The 17,174-nt window shown below is 33.1% G+C and overlaps 1 protein-coding gene across 3 annotated transcripts; it reads right to left on the bottom strand.

The window, feature by feature from the left end:
• Positions 1-173: 173 nt before the first annotated feature.
• On the bottom strand, positions 174-15,841 carry LOC122720083. 3 transcript variants are annotated; one of them, XM_043946548.1, is made up of 29 exons: positions 15,704-15,841; positions 14,403-14,771; positions 13,839-14,147; positions 13,577-13,748; positions 13,145-13,417; positions 12,951-13,055; positions 11,930-12,892; positions 11,201-11,350; positions 10,621-10,992; positions 9,789-10,529; positions 9,260-9,351; positions 9,034-9,182; positions 8,683-8,793; positions 7,601-7,945; positions 7,212-7,426; positions 6,902-7,014; positions 6,650-6,794; positions 6,473-6,570; positions 6,144-6,319; positions 5,776-6,062; positions 5,444-5,651; positions 5,148-5,331; positions 4,095-4,307; positions 3,796-3,921; positions 3,047-3,208; positions 2,687-2,836; positions 2,369-2,600; positions 1,954-2,133; positions 174-1,781 (listed from the first exon to the last, which is right to left on the bottom strand). In XM_043946548.1, exons 1-29 carry the CDS (start codon positions 15,779-15,781, stop codon positions 1,645-1,647), a joined length of 6,855 nt encoding a protein of 2,284 aa, XP_043802483.1. In that variant the 5' UTR covers positions 15,782-15,841; the 3' UTR covers positions 174-1,644. The 3 variants fall into 3 exon arrangements, with proteins under 3 accessions (XP_043802483.1, XP_043802484.1, XP_043802485.1); XM_043946549.1 differs by lacking the exons at positions 3,796-3,921; positions 4,095-4,307; XM_043946550.1 differs by lacking the exons at positions 9,789-10,529; positions 10,621-10,992; positions 11,201-11,350.
• Between the last annotated feature and the right edge of the window lie 1,333 nt (positions 15,842-17,174).

The following is a 17,174-nucleotide window of genomic DNA, read 5'->3' as shown; positions in this document are numbered from 1 at the left end:
ACATATACGTAGGATATTGAATTTATAAAAACGTTGAATTAAAACTGATTGAGTTCGTGTAGAAAAATGTGAAATAATGCATGAGAATGTGTCTTCTTTTAATTTATTCATTGCCAATTTTTTCAATTTGTTTTACTCTGAATTGTATAAAATATACAGTAGAGAATGTTCAATTTTTATATCTGCTCATATTTTATACTTGCTCATATGTAATGAGTATTGTGCATAATAATATAAAAAATTACATATAAAAATCGCACAATTGGCACAATAACAGAAACATGTTTTCGAGAAATATTTCTTTTTACATTTTATTATTTAATACATTTATATTTTTTTTTAATATTCATTATACATTGCTTACAAAAAAAGTACTTGTGCTCAATCAAATCAATCAAAAACGACAAATATATTTTTTGTTATAAATTTTCCAATTTTTTTATAATATTTTATCATTCAATCCTTTTTTTCACAAACAATTTAACAATTTTTAGCGTACAAAGAGTTTTTGAAACAAGGAGAAAATCCATATAACCGAATAACTGCCAACTTTGCAATATAAGTCAACTTTGCAACTTAAGTCAATATAACAAAAGTTGTTTACGGATGGCCCCAGTTGTCGATTGTTGTAACCCGAATAGATTATGTACAACGATTTCGTACTAATGTCATACAAATTTTTGCAACGTCGTAGATTACAATAATTGTCATTTCCCATTTTTTCTTTCTTTTATTATCTTCGTCGCATCGTTTGTACGTCGATTTTTATTATAAGAAGAAAAAAAAAGTGTCGAAAATTTCCGTTCACAGCGATTTTCGTTTTCATCCGATCGAGTATGTTGGGACTATTGTACATAAATAGGCTCAAACATGTAACAGCGACAAGACAACAATTACAATTATTGTAGAAACGATGATGTCTTACGAAATAAACTACAAATTAATGGACGTTTCTTCAAGGTGTGTTCTTTGAAATTGTACTCATTAATTTTCGTTGAATTTGCAAAGGTAAGTTAACTTTTCATCTCAATCCTTTTTTTCTTACCAATAAAGTAACCACTAAAATTATAATCAAATAATTGTAAAAATTCTTTATTAAACATGCTATATTCATTAAATAACTAACAACACTTCAATAGTAATGATGATTATCCAGGTAATAACTAGACTGTGGATATTTATGGAATATTTTAGGAACATAACTAAGCAAATAGCACTTACATAAAAATTTGTTTCACCTATTAAGTATTATACCGAGTACTTTACTTTGGATATTTTATACATTCCTTATATGTACAGTTTGTACATTTTTACATTTTTAACTCCTTAAACTTTATAGCTCATCATGAAAAGCCATTTCATAAATGATACGAGACTTTATCATCATGTCATGTTATATTATTATTTTATATTCTGTATATATTATTATATTATCTACTTATTAATTACTTAAAAAGTTAAATTTTCCATGAACGCATAAATATCCATAATCCAATCTAATGACTTTATATATAGAAAAATATGATTTTAAAATAACTGCATGTTAAACTATGACTTAATCTGTAATAAGTAATAAAAAATTTGTACGTCATAAACGTCATTATTTGCAATAAAATCGATATCACGATTTTAGAAAAATATTTTTTATTTCCCTTCGAGGGAAATTTTTATTTTCTTATCGATCCATTGCCGATAGTAAGAAACTCGGACATAAACACCAGGTTTATTGGCTCTTCCACAATGTTGTCCCCAACTGGTAAGGCCGTACAACGTGAAAGCACCTATATTCGAGAAAATTAAAAAAAAATATTATTATCAAAATTACATACTGAGATATACTTTATCATTTTTTAGATTTATTTAAAATACATCAACTTTGAATAAGTATATTTCATTATCAAAGTAACTAATTTAATTAAATTTAATTAATTGTAGTCAATTTTGTTACGTTACCATTGTGCAAGCACACCAATGGACCTCCAGAATCTCCGTCACAGGTGTCAATACCTTCATCAAGATATCCGGCGCAGACCATTCCATCACTGATTGCACGCTCGCCATAAACATGTCCGGCACGACACACGGACTGATCTAATAACGGTATCCAACCGTATCTTAGATCTTTGGAATGAGCTATAGAACGAACAATGAAATCAATATATCACACTTAAGGAAAATTCACTCAAATATCACACTTCGAGGAAAATTCTCAAACTTAGAAAAGTTTATTCAATTTTTCTTTTTGAAAAGCTGATGAAATAAGAAAAATATAATGAAATATGAAAAATAAAATTAATCTATTTTTAATTTTGATCTGTTTCTAAATCATCCAATTAACAAATTAACGATATCTTTTACGATCATTTACTTGATTTTCCAGTCTCGATACTGCCAAATCCACTGATGGTGCAATTAAGACCTGCTGGATACTCGATTCTCTCGGATGGCAGGCAAATTGGCATAACATTCTTTCCAAGAGGTATTCCTCGTCCTTTTAACAATACGAGTGCTATATCGTTGTTCATTCGATGGCCTTTACGGAATTCTTCGTGAATGTAATAATCCTCGATATTGGCCTCGATCTCTGTCCCTTCGTCTATCTAAAGATATTTTTAGATTTTAAAACAAATTCTTAAATTCTTAAGTGTCGTTTTAAATATTAGATCGATCTGAAATGTTCACTTACTTCCGTATTATAATCACCAGCGCGAACGAAATAAGTTTTCTTATTGTAACCTTCTAAACAGTGTGCAGCGGTGAGCACATGCAAAGGAGAAATAATCACTGCCCCACACCAATGATTTGATTTGCTGTATCCTCGTACGCGAATACTGGCCTGAAAATATTACGAACGAAATTAAAAAAAAAAAATTACAAAAATAGAAGCGAGAAAGAATGAGAATTAAAAATATCCTGCGGTAATTAATTCTTCTTAATATAAAGATTTCAATGTAATTAGAAAATAATCTAGAGAATAAATTAGCTGAAAAAGATTGCAAGAAAAAGAAGGAAAATTAAAAAAAAGAAAAAGAAATATCTGATTCACCTGCCATGGATAGGAGCCCTTGGGTGCAATGTTACCTTGCACCACTTTTTGAAATATGAGATCCTCGTCCTCATTGAAATCTTTGAATCGTCTGCCGCAATTGGTCGGAAGTATATCATTGATGTTCTTCTCCGGTATAGCCGGTGCAATATCCCAGTTGAACTGCAATTATTTATTCGATAACTGCATTCGTAGATTAGAGAATGGAGAAGGGAGATACGGTCAGGGTTAAGGACTGAAGTAAACAAGTCGATCTTGCGCAAGTTGATCATTTATTGAAGTAAGATTGAGTGTGTTATCGATTGTTTACAAATCTATCGATAGTTTACTATTACAAAATACTAGTTAACTAAATTTCTTAATAATATTTAATATGTTCTTTTTTCTTTATATATATATACATACATATACAAATATTACATTATATAAAAATAAATTTTATTCTTGAATTAAGTTTAATTAACTGATCGATAATGATGACTATGAATTACTCTTAAATTTTATTTCTTATATTCTTTTTTAATATTCAAGTATATATTCGTTTCTTAAAATTGTTTTAATATAAAATTAATTTTGGATTTTATTTCAAATTATTGAATGACAAATTAATATCCTAATTTTCAATTTGTTCACATCACAGTTATTTATTTAACCTATATATAAGATTTGATTAAATATAAATCCAAAAAAATTACGATTTAACTTACAATTAAACTATCCCTCCATCGAGAGGGAATATTTCGATTTACCTTGGAATCGTTAACATCTCCAGGTGTACAAATCACACCTGCGTCCTCTTCGTGATTGCAATTATGCTCACCCCAATGATTGTGTTCGCATCGATTCAGCTGAGTCTCGTTTCCATAGCAGAAAACCTTGGTTCGAGAAATAAATTCCGATTTAATTAACACCGAAGAGACAATCCGCAGAAACGTGATGTGCAAATGAAATTTTTTTCAATTCTTGGATCATTTCAAAGGACATATATGTGAAAAAATACATATATCGTTAACAATGAGTTATATTTTTTAACGGCGACGAAACTTACTTCATCGAGCCATATCGGGCCCTTTCCTGGTCCAAAATATCCATCTTTCTTTGCCAGAGCACGCCCACCGAATCCTAAAGACCTGCAAATCACCGTAGCAGCTGCATTCGAGAAATCATCGTCACAAACGGTACCCCACACGCCATGATGACGAACTTCGACCCTTCCCTCGTAAGGCGTATTTCCATTTGACAAACGTATCTCGAACGGTGCCTAAAATAATATTCAATCACATTTCAATCCCATTTTTTTCGAATCTTCAAAAATTATCCGAAAAATTCCACTTAATTAATTCCAGACTTAATAAATCACCAAAACATAACATATTATTCCAAAAAATATAGTATACTTAATTCATACTTTTCATCGAATTACTCCAAAATTGATTCATTTCGAACTTTTCATATATCCATTTAAACTTATTTTTCGATCGCCTCTCAATTCCAAGCACATAGTTATAACGCGATACTACCGACGTTCTAGGAAGCAGAAAACCTTCTCCTTTAAAATGCTTTTTGTTTCAAGTCGATATCATATCCCGTTCCGGAGATATGGCGATTCAAAGCGAAACGTAATTTTCGGCAATCGCGTCTTGCCTCTCGATCTTCGCAACGTTCTCACTCGCTTTCACTAACCTACCCCACGTGCGTTGGTCAACGGTAGACGATGACTCAGCATTTTTCTTTTACCACTAATAACCGTGCGTACATATTTCCAAGAAAAAAAAGTAGGTCATAGTCTTTAAAGAAGGTTTTAAACCCCATTCATATTATATAATTTGGCGCGTTATAATTCGAGATTATATCTCGGAAACGAATTGAGATATCATTATGAAACAAAATAGGTTTTAAATAGCGCGCTTTCTTTTATCTATCGAATGTAAAAAATCATGAATTTCTTTATTTTTTTAAAGAATATTTTATGGTCAAAATTTATATTGAAATGTTTTGAATAGTGAAATGTGGTTTGAAAGTGAAAATTTATGTATTTTAATATTTTTTTAAAAATCTTGTTATCTAATTGGGTGTGATTATTCTAGTTTTTGTTGCTCACATTGCAATGTTCGGGGCTCTCGTCTGAACCGTCTTTGCAATCGACAACCTCGTCGCATATAAATGCAGTTGAAATACACATCGGGCTGTTGTCACACTTCCATTGGCCGTCTGGACAAGTATTGACTGCAGTCTTGCAAACGATACCTACAGCTTCTTCTGGTTGACAATCATGAACACCCCAACTGTAAAAAATGGAACGTGTTTCAGAAATTATTTCTGAAATTATTTTAGAATAATTACATTTAAGGCGAAAGTTTTATTTTATTTTTTATTTAACATTTTTATTCAAATTACCCTTCAAAGTCGCATTCGCGTAAGGAAGTTTCGTTTCCTCGACATCTTAATTGATCGACCATAAATCTTGTCGATGGATCCATATTTCCATAAAACCCTCCTGGTTTCACTTCCAAAGCGCCAAGAACGAAATCAAGCTCTTTGCAAATTACATCGGCATCGATCATTCCGAAACCATCGTCGCACACTTGTCCCCAAATTCCCAAAACTGCAAAGATTCTTAACATCATAAATCGAAATAGATTTTTGCTTATATTTCATCATTTTTTCAATTACACTTGAAAAAGTTCTGTGATTTTCATCGATCGTCACGCAATAAATAATTTACTTACTCTTGACTTCAACTCTTCCTTCGTTATCATAATCTGAACCAGCCAGCCGAATCTCGTAATCCAAATTTTGTACAGTGCAAATACTCTCGTCGCTCCGATCGTGGCAATCATTTTTTCCATTGCACACTTGGCTTTGATTTATGCACTTCTGATTTTCACAAACGAACATTCCTTCGCAGTTCATGCTCCTGTCCTTCATCTCGTAATAATCGAATTCCGTGCTGGGTTTCAACTTTCCTGTCATTCCTATATTACTGTCGCTCAGAAGACAAATATTTTCTATAGCTCTGAAAAATCAATCAAAGTATTAAAAGTTACAGTATTCTTTTTTTTTTTCAATTTATAGAAGTAATAATCTACTTATTTACTTATGTGCAAAAGATCGACAAGTGAAATCAGCCTCTTTGCATCTGAGAGCACACGTCTTCAGCGGTGTGTTCAACCACTTTTCAACGTCATATCCCTCTAATTTTTGCTTCGAGTATTTTTTGAAGAGGTACATGTGCGAGACGCAATCTCTCTCGTCCGCTCCGTTCGTACAATCCTTAAAATTTTAAAAATACATTTAAAATTCATTCATGATTTTTCTTCATTCTTAATTATTTAACGTAAGATTTCCTTTTTTCTTTTTTTTTGAATTAGATTACTTTTTTTCCTATAAATTTTCCGTTTAAACTTTATCTAAGAAAAAAGTTACCTCTTCTTCATCGCAAACCCATGGCGATGGAATACATTCTCCTGGTAAACATTCGAAATGCTTAGGTTTGCATTGACTCACCGAACGCCTTTGAGTACCTGAGGAAATAATTGCACGATTGATACAAACAAAACTGATAAAAGTTAGAATTTTAAAAAATCTCCTCCTGTTGTATACCTATATTTCCACAAGGTGGAATATCACAATGTTCACGTTCTGCACGTGGTCCTGTGAAACACCATGGTCTGTTCTCTCTGTTCGGATTCGGATTTCTGCAGTAATTGTGGTTTTTCAATTTTTCTCTTATTTCTCGATTAACAACCTAAAGATGGCATTTTTTTTTGTTTTATAGATAATCTAGCATTTAAAAAAAATTGTTCTTTTCCAATTAGAAGAAAAGTAGAAAAATATAAGCATTCGAGAACTAACATTTATTTCAAGTGGATAAGCGACTTTCTCGTCTCCCCATGATAAACAATCTTTCCCCGAAGCTGATACACTCGCGTTTCCGGCGTATTGACTTCCCTTTCCATAAATACAACCTGAAAAAGATGAATATACATCCTTTTAAATTTTCTTATATTCTTTTCAAATTTTCAAAGTAGTATATCTTTTTTAAGTGAAAATGTATTGAAAAACAATAATGCTAAATTTCGTTCGTTTCGAGATATAAAGTATCAATGAGAATAAAGGGGCCAATTATGGTAAAATAACGCTGATTAAAGAATAAAATTCGCACCGATGTCGTCATAAGGCCTTTTGCAAATGAAAGAGTGGCCTTTATTGGAGGACGCACAGTCTTCAGCTTCCCAGAAGAAGTAATCAGCAACGCAAATCGAGTCTGGTCTTTCGTGGCATGGAAATTTCCTCTTCATTACGATACAACGTGGGCGGATACCCACGGACGGAGGTTGTTTATTATCTTCCATCCAACCTGGCCACCATTTGGTAAACCTAATTGCAATTAATTAATATACTGATAAACGTGTTATCATACGGACAATAAATATCATTAATCTTTGGAATAGGAACAATGGAATCTAATTTCTACAATCATTATTCTCCGTATTTTAATATAAAATATATTTTCTTAAAAATTTTGAAAAAAGAAAAAAAACGACGATCTACCTAAATTTCGCACGGGAAGAATCTTCCCAGATCCACAAGCTATGACCCATGGTGGTGAAACCAACACCGGAAGTCATGATCGAGGCGATTTCTGGTTGCTCTTGAACCAACCATTCAGAGATGAAATTGTTTTCCTCCTGGTTCGTGATATCTAAGAGTCTCGAATCCTTATTCTTGCAATAATCCAAAGCTTCTTGATGATTCAAGCCGCTCTCAGCCTCCGCCAAATGATAACATTGTCCTTCGTATGGTACTTCATCCTTGCGACAGTTGGCGACCCGATTTAGCGCGCATCTTACTCCAATCGCGTCCCTTTCCACTCGACACTCTTGCACGTGTGTGAATCTGGAAAATTATAAATAAAGTAACGTTGTCGCGTTAAAGAAATTTGAGCAATAAAAGAAATTGTAAAAGCAATTGCAGAAGTTATGGAAATATTTTGTAAAATTTTAATTATAATTTTTTGTAAAATTATTTTGTAAAAAATGAGAAAATTTTATTTATAAATTTTATTTAATTTTTTCACTATGTGAAAAGATATTTGAAATTTTGGAATGGAGAGGATAGATAATATATCCAAATTTAAGGAATTTTTTGGAGATGATTTCTATGAAAATGAAAAATTGAAATATATGAATGTCAGTATAATTAGAGAGAAATATATATATCAATGAATAATATCAGAATGTACTTGCATGCAAATTGCATCATGGTTGCATTATAATTGCATCATGAGTTATCATACTATGAAAATATTTAAAGAAAAAATTCTTAACGCAATAAAACATCTATTCTACGTATTTATTATGTAAAAAAAATTACGAGAATCGTGACGAAATGTGTACATTTGTTGAACATTGCGTAAGAACGAGACACGATTTTTTAAAATAATTTTGTCTCGAAGCTCAACGAAGTAAAATTTTTTAATTCAGCCCGATATTTCTTAATAAAGTGTTTCTTAACGTGCGATAATTATCTAGATAATTTATGCAATGTTTGCTTTGGCTGTTGTTTTAACGTCATTTGATATCAAAACTGTTTTATCTGTAAAAAGACATTGTCATTGATACGTGGCGTCTTACTTGCACGATTGAAATTTATCCTCGTCGCCTTGACACGAGACAGAATTTGCGGCTATCCAAGTTGGCATGCCATTTCGACCATTTCTCCCTTGCCAAGCCATCTCGGCGCCCCTGTGAAAAATTTGAAACAATTTTCCTTCCTTAGAACATTTCCATAAAGTATGCAAAATAAATTTATCAATAATAAATAAAAAATAATAATAAAAAACTAATCAATAATATCATGAAATTCTTTGTCTTAAGATTAAAAAGTAATCTTCATTGTCTTAAAATTAAATTAATACAAGTTTATACAGAATTCTAATTCTTACTATCTTGAAATTTGAATAATATGGAATAAATTTAAAATACCTGGTATATCCAAGTTGTTTGCATACGACATGTGCTTCTTTTAAGGTCCAACCATTTCTCGAGTCACAAACGATTCCCCATCCGGGATTCGTGCCTTGAACTTCTACGTATCCATCGTGAGGTCCAGACCCTCCTCTAAGTCGAATCACCTAGAGAAATTTCGCCAGCAAAACTTAATAAATTATTTATAACTTCAGAACAACTTTAACAATACAACGATTCATACCTGACCGGAAATTGGTGTTGGCATAGCAGTCTTCTTGGAATGATCTAATGGTTCCACTGGTGGTATATAGTACGATGGAAATGGTGGCTCCTCTGTAAAATAATATTTTTTCCATTTAGAATCAAACTTTAAAACATCTAGAATAATATCAAAAAATAATAGATAAAATATTCTATGTGTATTTAAATCGATAAGTAATATTTAATTTTAATTTTAAAGCAACTAAACAGATCACTTATCAATTATTATTATCACATATATGTTATTATGAAATGACAAAATTAAATTTGCATTTGATTACGACTAACAGAGATTTGGACAAAAATGTCCTCAGTCTAATCATTATTCTTTCAAGCATGATTAACAATGATTAACAAATAGTTTCCAAAAACATGCCAAAAGCCAATTAATTGTGCAAAAGTATAAAAAAAGAAGAGAGAACCTTACCTGTACTTCGTCGAACCTTTACAGATAAAAAAACGATCACAACATGAAAACCAGACCAAACGAAGACCAACATTAAACTTACCTTTCGCGAAAGGGGCAGCGTCTACATTGAAAAGATCTACATCCACGTTCTTCTTATTGATCTTCATGATAACAGAAGCTTTCGTGGTCGTTTCAGTTACATTTTTAAAAACCAATACAGGTTTCCACTCTTTCTTGTCGTTCAACAGTTCCACAGATTCCACGGGTTCAGATTCCTCGGACGCAGGCTCGACGATGTCCAGATGCCCGATCGTCGAAGAGTTTTCGTAATCTATCCACACGGTAGGCACGTTTGGATCGGTCGTCGAAATTTCACTGTTTTCGGTGGTGATGTTGACGAATCTTTTCCTTGATGGAATTGTCAAAGGCGGAATCTTTCGTGTCGTGTTGTTGACGACGGATTCGTTGAAGAAATTATTGAATTCTTGGTCAGGTGGTTCGAGATTTGTCGATGGAACGTTTGGATATCGGTCAGTGACGTTCGATTCGAAAACCGGAGGAGTCAATTGACTCAGGGGTTGAAAATTGGTACGATTGTTTCGATTCTCGTAAGTTGGCAACTCGCGTTCGATTGAGACACCCGGCAATTGCCAACCGATAGAAAAGTTATTTGTAGATTGGTGGTTGTCTGGTGGTTGCAAATTGGGGGATGGTATTGAAGAATAATTGTTGCCTCCTGAGAAATTTAATAAAAATGGCAGAGCCAGAGATTTGTTAAGGGATGGATATGGTGGTTGAAGTTCCAGTGACGGCACGAATACACGATTGTTATAATTACCGCCTGAGAAAATAATAATAATTTAGATTAATTCATAAATTCATTGAATGAAATTGTGATAAATAAAATTGCGACAATTGAAAATAAATATTACCAGAGGGTGCCAAATTTCCAGAATTCGTAGAAGAGTTATGTATCCAATGATACCTTTGAGTTCGATGTCCACCAAAAGAATTATTCGTATTTCGTAGGATATTGTTGGAGCCAGAAGGATGATTGTTAGAACTAATGGGTGGTGGTTGAAGAACCGTAAGTGGTATGTTATCGATGTTTGTTTGGGAATCGATATAGATATTTTTATCACTTTTATCACTTTTGTTGAATTCATTCAGACCCGAAAGATCGTTCGGTCTATAAGTTCTCGTTTTCGAGTGGCCTTGATTCACTTCGATTTCTTTTGTGATAAAATGACCTCTTGTACCATTTGGATTAAGCTTCGTTGAATTAAATGCTGTATTTTTTATTCCTGTAATAAAAATTAAAGAAAATATATAAAATATAAATAAAAGAATATAAAAGAATATAAAGAAAGAAAATATATAATGAAAGAAAATATGTAAAGTATATAATTCGTGATAACAGAGACAAAATATTTAAATTAATATATATCATTTGATTATAGAATTTTCTTTCGCTATTTTAAATATATTAAAATGAGTCTTTAATTCGCATACCTGGTCCAAATAGGCCTTTAAAATGCTGAAAAATGTTCGTTTTCGATGCCCACGTATCTAACTTAGAATCTGCTTGTCTATCAGCTGTACTTTGATAAATATTAGGTCTAAATTTTCCTTCACGGAATTTGTCATCCTTGTTAACAGGATCTGAAAATGATCAATTTTTAAAATTGTTTATTGCATTTTATATTTTATATTATATCAGAAAAATAAAATCTTTACCCAATAAAACGATACAAATACGTAAATTTATAAATTTTGTTATAATTTATTTAACATTTAATTTTATTGTAATTGTCAAAGTATTTACCTGTTTTTTGCTGGTAATCAATATCTTGATTTGTCCAAAATGAAGATTATATACATATTGACTGATTATTTTTGTTATATAATTTTACTTACAGTTTATTGTAGAAAAAAATTGTCTAAAAAGACATTTTTACATTTTCAGACTGTAGAATTTTTCTATATAAATCCCATTTGCGTAAAAATTAATTTTCCATGCTTATGTGCAACATAACATGCTATTAGAACGATAACCCTCATGCTTCAAGCTATGTCTTTATTCAATACAAACATGCTTTATAACCAACAAATAAAATTTTAATAAATTCTCATTAAGAAAATTGTTTAAAATTTCCAAATATCAATTTCAAATTTAATCCTTTCCTTAATCGTATAAATACATTGATCCATCAAATTTAAGAAAGAAAAATTAAAAATCACCTTGATCCCAATGTCGATTTGGCATTTGTCCTCGTCCCTGTTGATTCCAATTATTGAAACCATTTCCCGTCAATCTGGTTTGATTCCAAATTCTTCTGTTCCCTACAATCTGCGTGTCGGATCTCGAGTTATCCACTGGTTGATAATTACGATTAGCATAAATCGAAGTTTCATCAGATCCTGTCTGCGAAAATCCAGGACCCATCCTCTCCTGTCTATTAGACGCGGATTCTTGATTACTATCTTCATTCCATGGAACATTGCCTTTGCCCAATTCACTAAAAGTAGGTCTTTGCGCTTGTTGTCCAGTTTCTTCGACCGTCCAAGTATGACTAGGTACAGTTTCCGGCCTATCTTGAGTATCTCTATGATCGAATTCCTCGTTAAAAGTATCCTTTTTCATGTCAAAAGTGGGCTTTTGAGCCTGCTGACCAGTTTCTTCCATTGTCCAAGTATTAGTAGGAACAGTTTCCGGCCTATCTTGAGTACCACGATGATCGAATCCTTGATTCAAAGTACCTTCGTGATCTTTTCTCGTGTCAAAGGTAGACTGTTGATCGGTTTCTTCGGCTGTCCAAGGATTACTAGGAACAATATCTTGAGGCCTATCTTGAGGCCTACCGTGATAATAATGATGATGTTCGTGATGGTGTCCATGATTGAAATGCCAATTTTCGGCTCCCTGGTTTCCAGATGTTTGAGGATGCGGTTGATGGAACGGAGGAACAGGTTGCTGCGTTTCAGTGTCTTTGGGATCATGCGTTGGTGAATGAAAATGGTGATGGTGATAATGATGGAATCTATCGTTATAATTTCGATCACTTGACTCGTGATGATGAGGCCATTGTGGCTGTGGAGGACTTGAATCCGATCTATCCCAATTAGTTGGAGAATAGGACGGCCAAGCGGTTGGCTTCTTCAAGATTGGCCTCCATGTCGGTTTCAAAGGATCCCAAACCGTTCCTAAATGAAACATGGTTGAAACGTAGTGCTGTTAACGTGCAATCTGATTTCTAATTACCTTGTGACGTGTGATTGTATTTGTGAGAATGATGCCAAGTTCTCGAATCGGAGGAACCGTGAGATGGCCCAGGTTTGAAGGAAGTATCGACCGGTTGCTGCTTATCTGGATTGAAATTCGTGAAATTAGGATTAAGTAGAGCAGAAGATCTTCGTGATTTTTATTATATCACGGTTTATTAACATAATAGTTACCTTCCTTGCAACCAGGGACATTATATGGCCAATCACAGACAGAGATGGTAGGATTGAAAGCAGTACCAGGGCCGCAGTCCATGATAAATGTTCCACCATTCGCGCATTGAAGGAATTTTTTACATGTTTCTGGATGCGGTAACAATCCTGTGTAATCGTCGGGACAGGTAATTTTCTTTGGTTGAGGCTTTTCATATCGCAATCTTTCATCGTGATCCTCGTAATCAGGAGGAACCAATGGTTTTGTCGTCTCTTCTTCAGATTTCAAAGCATCTATATTAAAAGAATGTGATATCAATAAATTATTATACGAATTTATATTTTTATATAAACAGAAAACTAAATAGAATAATTTGGATTTTCCATAAATTCATAATAATTTTCAACGCATAATTACACGTATAATTTTAATTATTTTGAATATTTTGTTACCTTCGCAACCCTTTACATTGCGTGGCCAATCACAAACCATAACAGCAGGATTGAACACGGTGCCAGGACCACAGTCCATTATGTGCGTTCCTCCATTGGCACATTGTAAAAATTTTGTACAATCCGAGGGATGTGCTATCAATCCTGTTACATGAGGCGGACATTTTGGCTCCTGTTGAAATTTACAACAAAAAATATTTTGTAAATCTTAGTTACAATAAAGACCAAATTAACTTCAATTAATGTCTAATTAAATTTAGACCTGCAGCCTAGAAGAATCTAAATGCTCGATCGTTGGAAAATTATAATAATTGTTAATTTCCTCCCCATAGCACTTCACTTTTTGCGGAAAATCGCATTCCAACGTGTTTGGATTGAAGAGTGTACCAGGAGCACATGCTTGAACGAAAGCTCTGCCTTTCCAACAGTTCACGAAAAATTTGCAATCCGGGGGATATACGAATTGTCCAGTCGAATCGAATTCCGGACATTGAACGCCATGCTTCGAGTCATATCGAGCCACTGTCCATTTCGTTTCCGTTGAAACAAGAATTTTCTCTTCGCGAGGTTTCTGGAAAAGTAACAAAAATTTTAAGAAAAATTATATTATTGTCATTGAGGAAAACTTCCAACAAAGTAGATGCTGAAATATCCAATATTAATAAAATTTAATTGAGATAATGAATTTTACTTTTCAACGATCCTTATATTTAACGTTCGAGATAAACGTAATCAAAATAATGTTTCTAACTTTTTGAAGTAAAATCTGAGCAAAGTCAATATTTGTATAAAATTATTTATAACAAATTTTCAAATAAATTATTACCGTGCTGTCAGCAGGTACTCCTTCGTAATATTTTTCATCTTTTATCCCTATTTGTTCATTTTTCTGTTGATTATTGTACTTCGAAGAAAGATCGTCATCTTGCTCAAAATTTGTCGTGCTTTGAGAATCACTCGTGATCTCTGTTCTCTGCTCGATCTCACTTCCCTTGTTCTTTTTCCAGGGGCTCCAAGTTTTCGTCCCAGCCTCTATTACGTACGGTTTTCGAGGAATCGGGTAATCTGAATCCACTTGCCATTTTGCAGAACGTGATAGATCTTCGTTGGAATCGACTGGACCAGGTGAATACCAAGGAAGCACTGGTTCTCTTCGTTTTGGCGGTTTTGTTGTCGTTTCTTTGGGATCATAGATCTACGTGTAAATTAAAAATTGAGAAAAGTGTGATAAAAGTACTTAAAATGTACTTAAATTTTGATAGATTGATATGTTACATAGAATTATGAAGAATGATAATAGATTTTTAAATTGATCTGAATCAACAATTTAATTTTGAATGCGAAAAAAAAACACATGACACTTTTAAACAAATGTTTAAAAATAATACTATTGTTGTACACGAATGTATTAAATTTTGTACATTTTGCCATCACAGAAACAAGCAACGATACAAACAAAGAGAATCATTGAAAATCATTATCGAAAGTAACCTACACATATGACCAATTTTTCTGCTTTAATTATTTCAGACCATATTCTTTACTTTTATCGTCCACCTTATCAGCGCTTATCTAGTTAATAAATATTAATAACATACTTCTAGAGACGATCACAATTAAGAACGAAAAACAGTTACTACGTAGAAGATTTAATAATAATCAACAATTTGCGCAAAAACCAAATCCAATTACCAAAACGTCACAAATTTCATCTCTAATTAATCCTCCAAATCCGCTAAATCGTTTTCTAAAATCGTTTTCAAAATAGAAAAATCAATGATGTTCATAAAATTGGACAAAACTGCCGTTCATTTTCTTCGATCAATTCATCACCACACGTTCCTCACAATAACACAAACATTCACAAAGAAATCTTCCCTGCAAAATCATCAAAAAGAAAAAAAATTCACCGCATCAAAAAAAAAAAAACATCCAAACAATTAAAATTCAGATCAACATTCAAAGAGATCGAAATAAAAGGAAGGCGAGAATAAATCTTTCTCATCATCGATTCTAGCCATCATCATCAATCCTTAAACAAATCTTCCCGCCAGGTTGTTGAAACCGCGTAACCAAAGAAGCACCCTTCCGGTGTGAAAGAGCAATAAGAAGAGTAGAATCACGTACCGCGTGGGCGACTGCGACGACGAAACATAGACGAAGTACAATGAAAACGAGGGAACGACCGGTATACCGCGACATCATCCTCGACTATACTGCCTCTATCGCGGCTGGATGATCTGGTTTTTCCTAATGAAACCGTCGTTTGATCACGATCGCGTACTTACCGAGAAAGCTGTAGATACGAAGTTCCTTTGGATGAGAAAGATGCTACGAAGAATGGAAAGGGGTTATCAGTCATGGAGGTCGAGGGTCGAGATCGCCTCCCGGAAAAAGAAGTCGACTCGAGGCTGATGCGAGACGAACGAGCCAAGAAGACGAATGATCGAAACTGTTCCGAGGAAAAGAAAGACGAGAGAGAGAGAGAGAGAGAGAGAGAGAGAGAGAGAGAGAGAGAATGGGATCGTTCAAAGAGAATCTTATTTGGTGGAAGGGAGAGAGGCTAGTGTGGTTTTATCAACACGTTAATAAAGCGAATGTACACAGAACTGTTTGCCAATTGACTCCGGAGAGAACAAATTGGCCCTCGTTGACAACAATCAGACTCTGGGATCTGATAAAGAGGCCGCTGAAAACATTCAAGTGGTTGGAACGAGAAAGAAATAAGAGATTCCACGCACGATGATTCACTTTTTTCGTGATTTTATTAGTAGTGTTACATTATATTTTTCTTATTGATATATAAATGCGAGAAATGGATGAATAATCGAATGATACAATCGAAGGAAATATCTTCTCTCTCTTCGTGATCTCATTATTTTTATGTTATATTTTCGTGGATGCGTGATAAATAGATGGATGATTAAACGACACGATCTGAAACATTTTCAAAAAATGTTCTTCTTCTATGAACGAAGCCAGAAAAGGAATGAACGAAGAAGCTGCGTGCTTCTTGGATAAATAATTTTCTTCGTTGCACTATACCTCCGTTCCGGCATACCAACTATTTTTTTTATTTTTTGCAATCCTTTTAATTTGAATTCTTTCTGTGAATGAATGTGAAGGATGATAGAAATCACAGTTGAATATAAAAGATAAAGAATATTTAAGGAAAATCTAATTTTGACATTGTGTCGATCTTTTAACCTCCTCGATTTATCTTGTATATAAAATTATAATGAATCGAATAATGGGTAGAAAGATTATAGATATATATTTACAATTAAAAATGTTTGAAAATAAAAGAATTTTAATTTTTTATATTATACAGTAATCCAGAAGTAATATAAAAGTGATAATAATTATTAAAAAATGGACGATAAATAATATTCTAGAATAGCTTCTGGTCTCAAGAGCAACTATCGATAGTAGAAATCGTGCGAGAATGTGAAAATATACACGATGTTCGTGATAAAAGAAATCGAATTGAATCAGTTCGTATAAACCAGATATCGTTTATATTCATATGTTTACCACCACTTTCACTTTCTTAGCACTGGAAACGATCAAAATGCATATAATAAGATTAACGACCGAA

Source organism: Apis laboriosa, unplaced genomic scaffold, assembly GCF_014066325.1.
Source record: "Apis laboriosa isolate Shangri-la unplaced genomic scaffold, ASM1406632v1 scaffold9_cov152, whole genome shotgun sequence".
In the NCBI taxonomy this organism is placed as follows: domain Eukaryota; kingdom Metazoa; phylum Arthropoda; class Insecta; order Hymenoptera; family Apidae; genus Apis; species Apis laboriosa.
This window is presented reverse-complemented; position numbering and strand designations above follow the sequence as displayed.

Excerpts from the sequence above, each read along its gene's own strand:
- LOC122720083 (XM_043946548.1), bottom strand. The coding sequence starts at position 15,781 with ATGATGTCGCGGTATACCGGTCGTTCCCTCGTTTTCATTGTACTTCGT. Across the intron at positions 6,063-6,143 it reads TGTCGATCTTTTGCACATAA|AGCTATAGAAAATATTTGTC; the intron begins GTAAATAAGTAG and ends TTGATTTTTCAG. Across the intron at positions 2,837-3,046 it reads AGGGCTCCTATCCATGGCAG|GCCAGTATTCGCGTACGAGG; the intron begins GTGAATCAGATA and ends TAATATTTTCAG.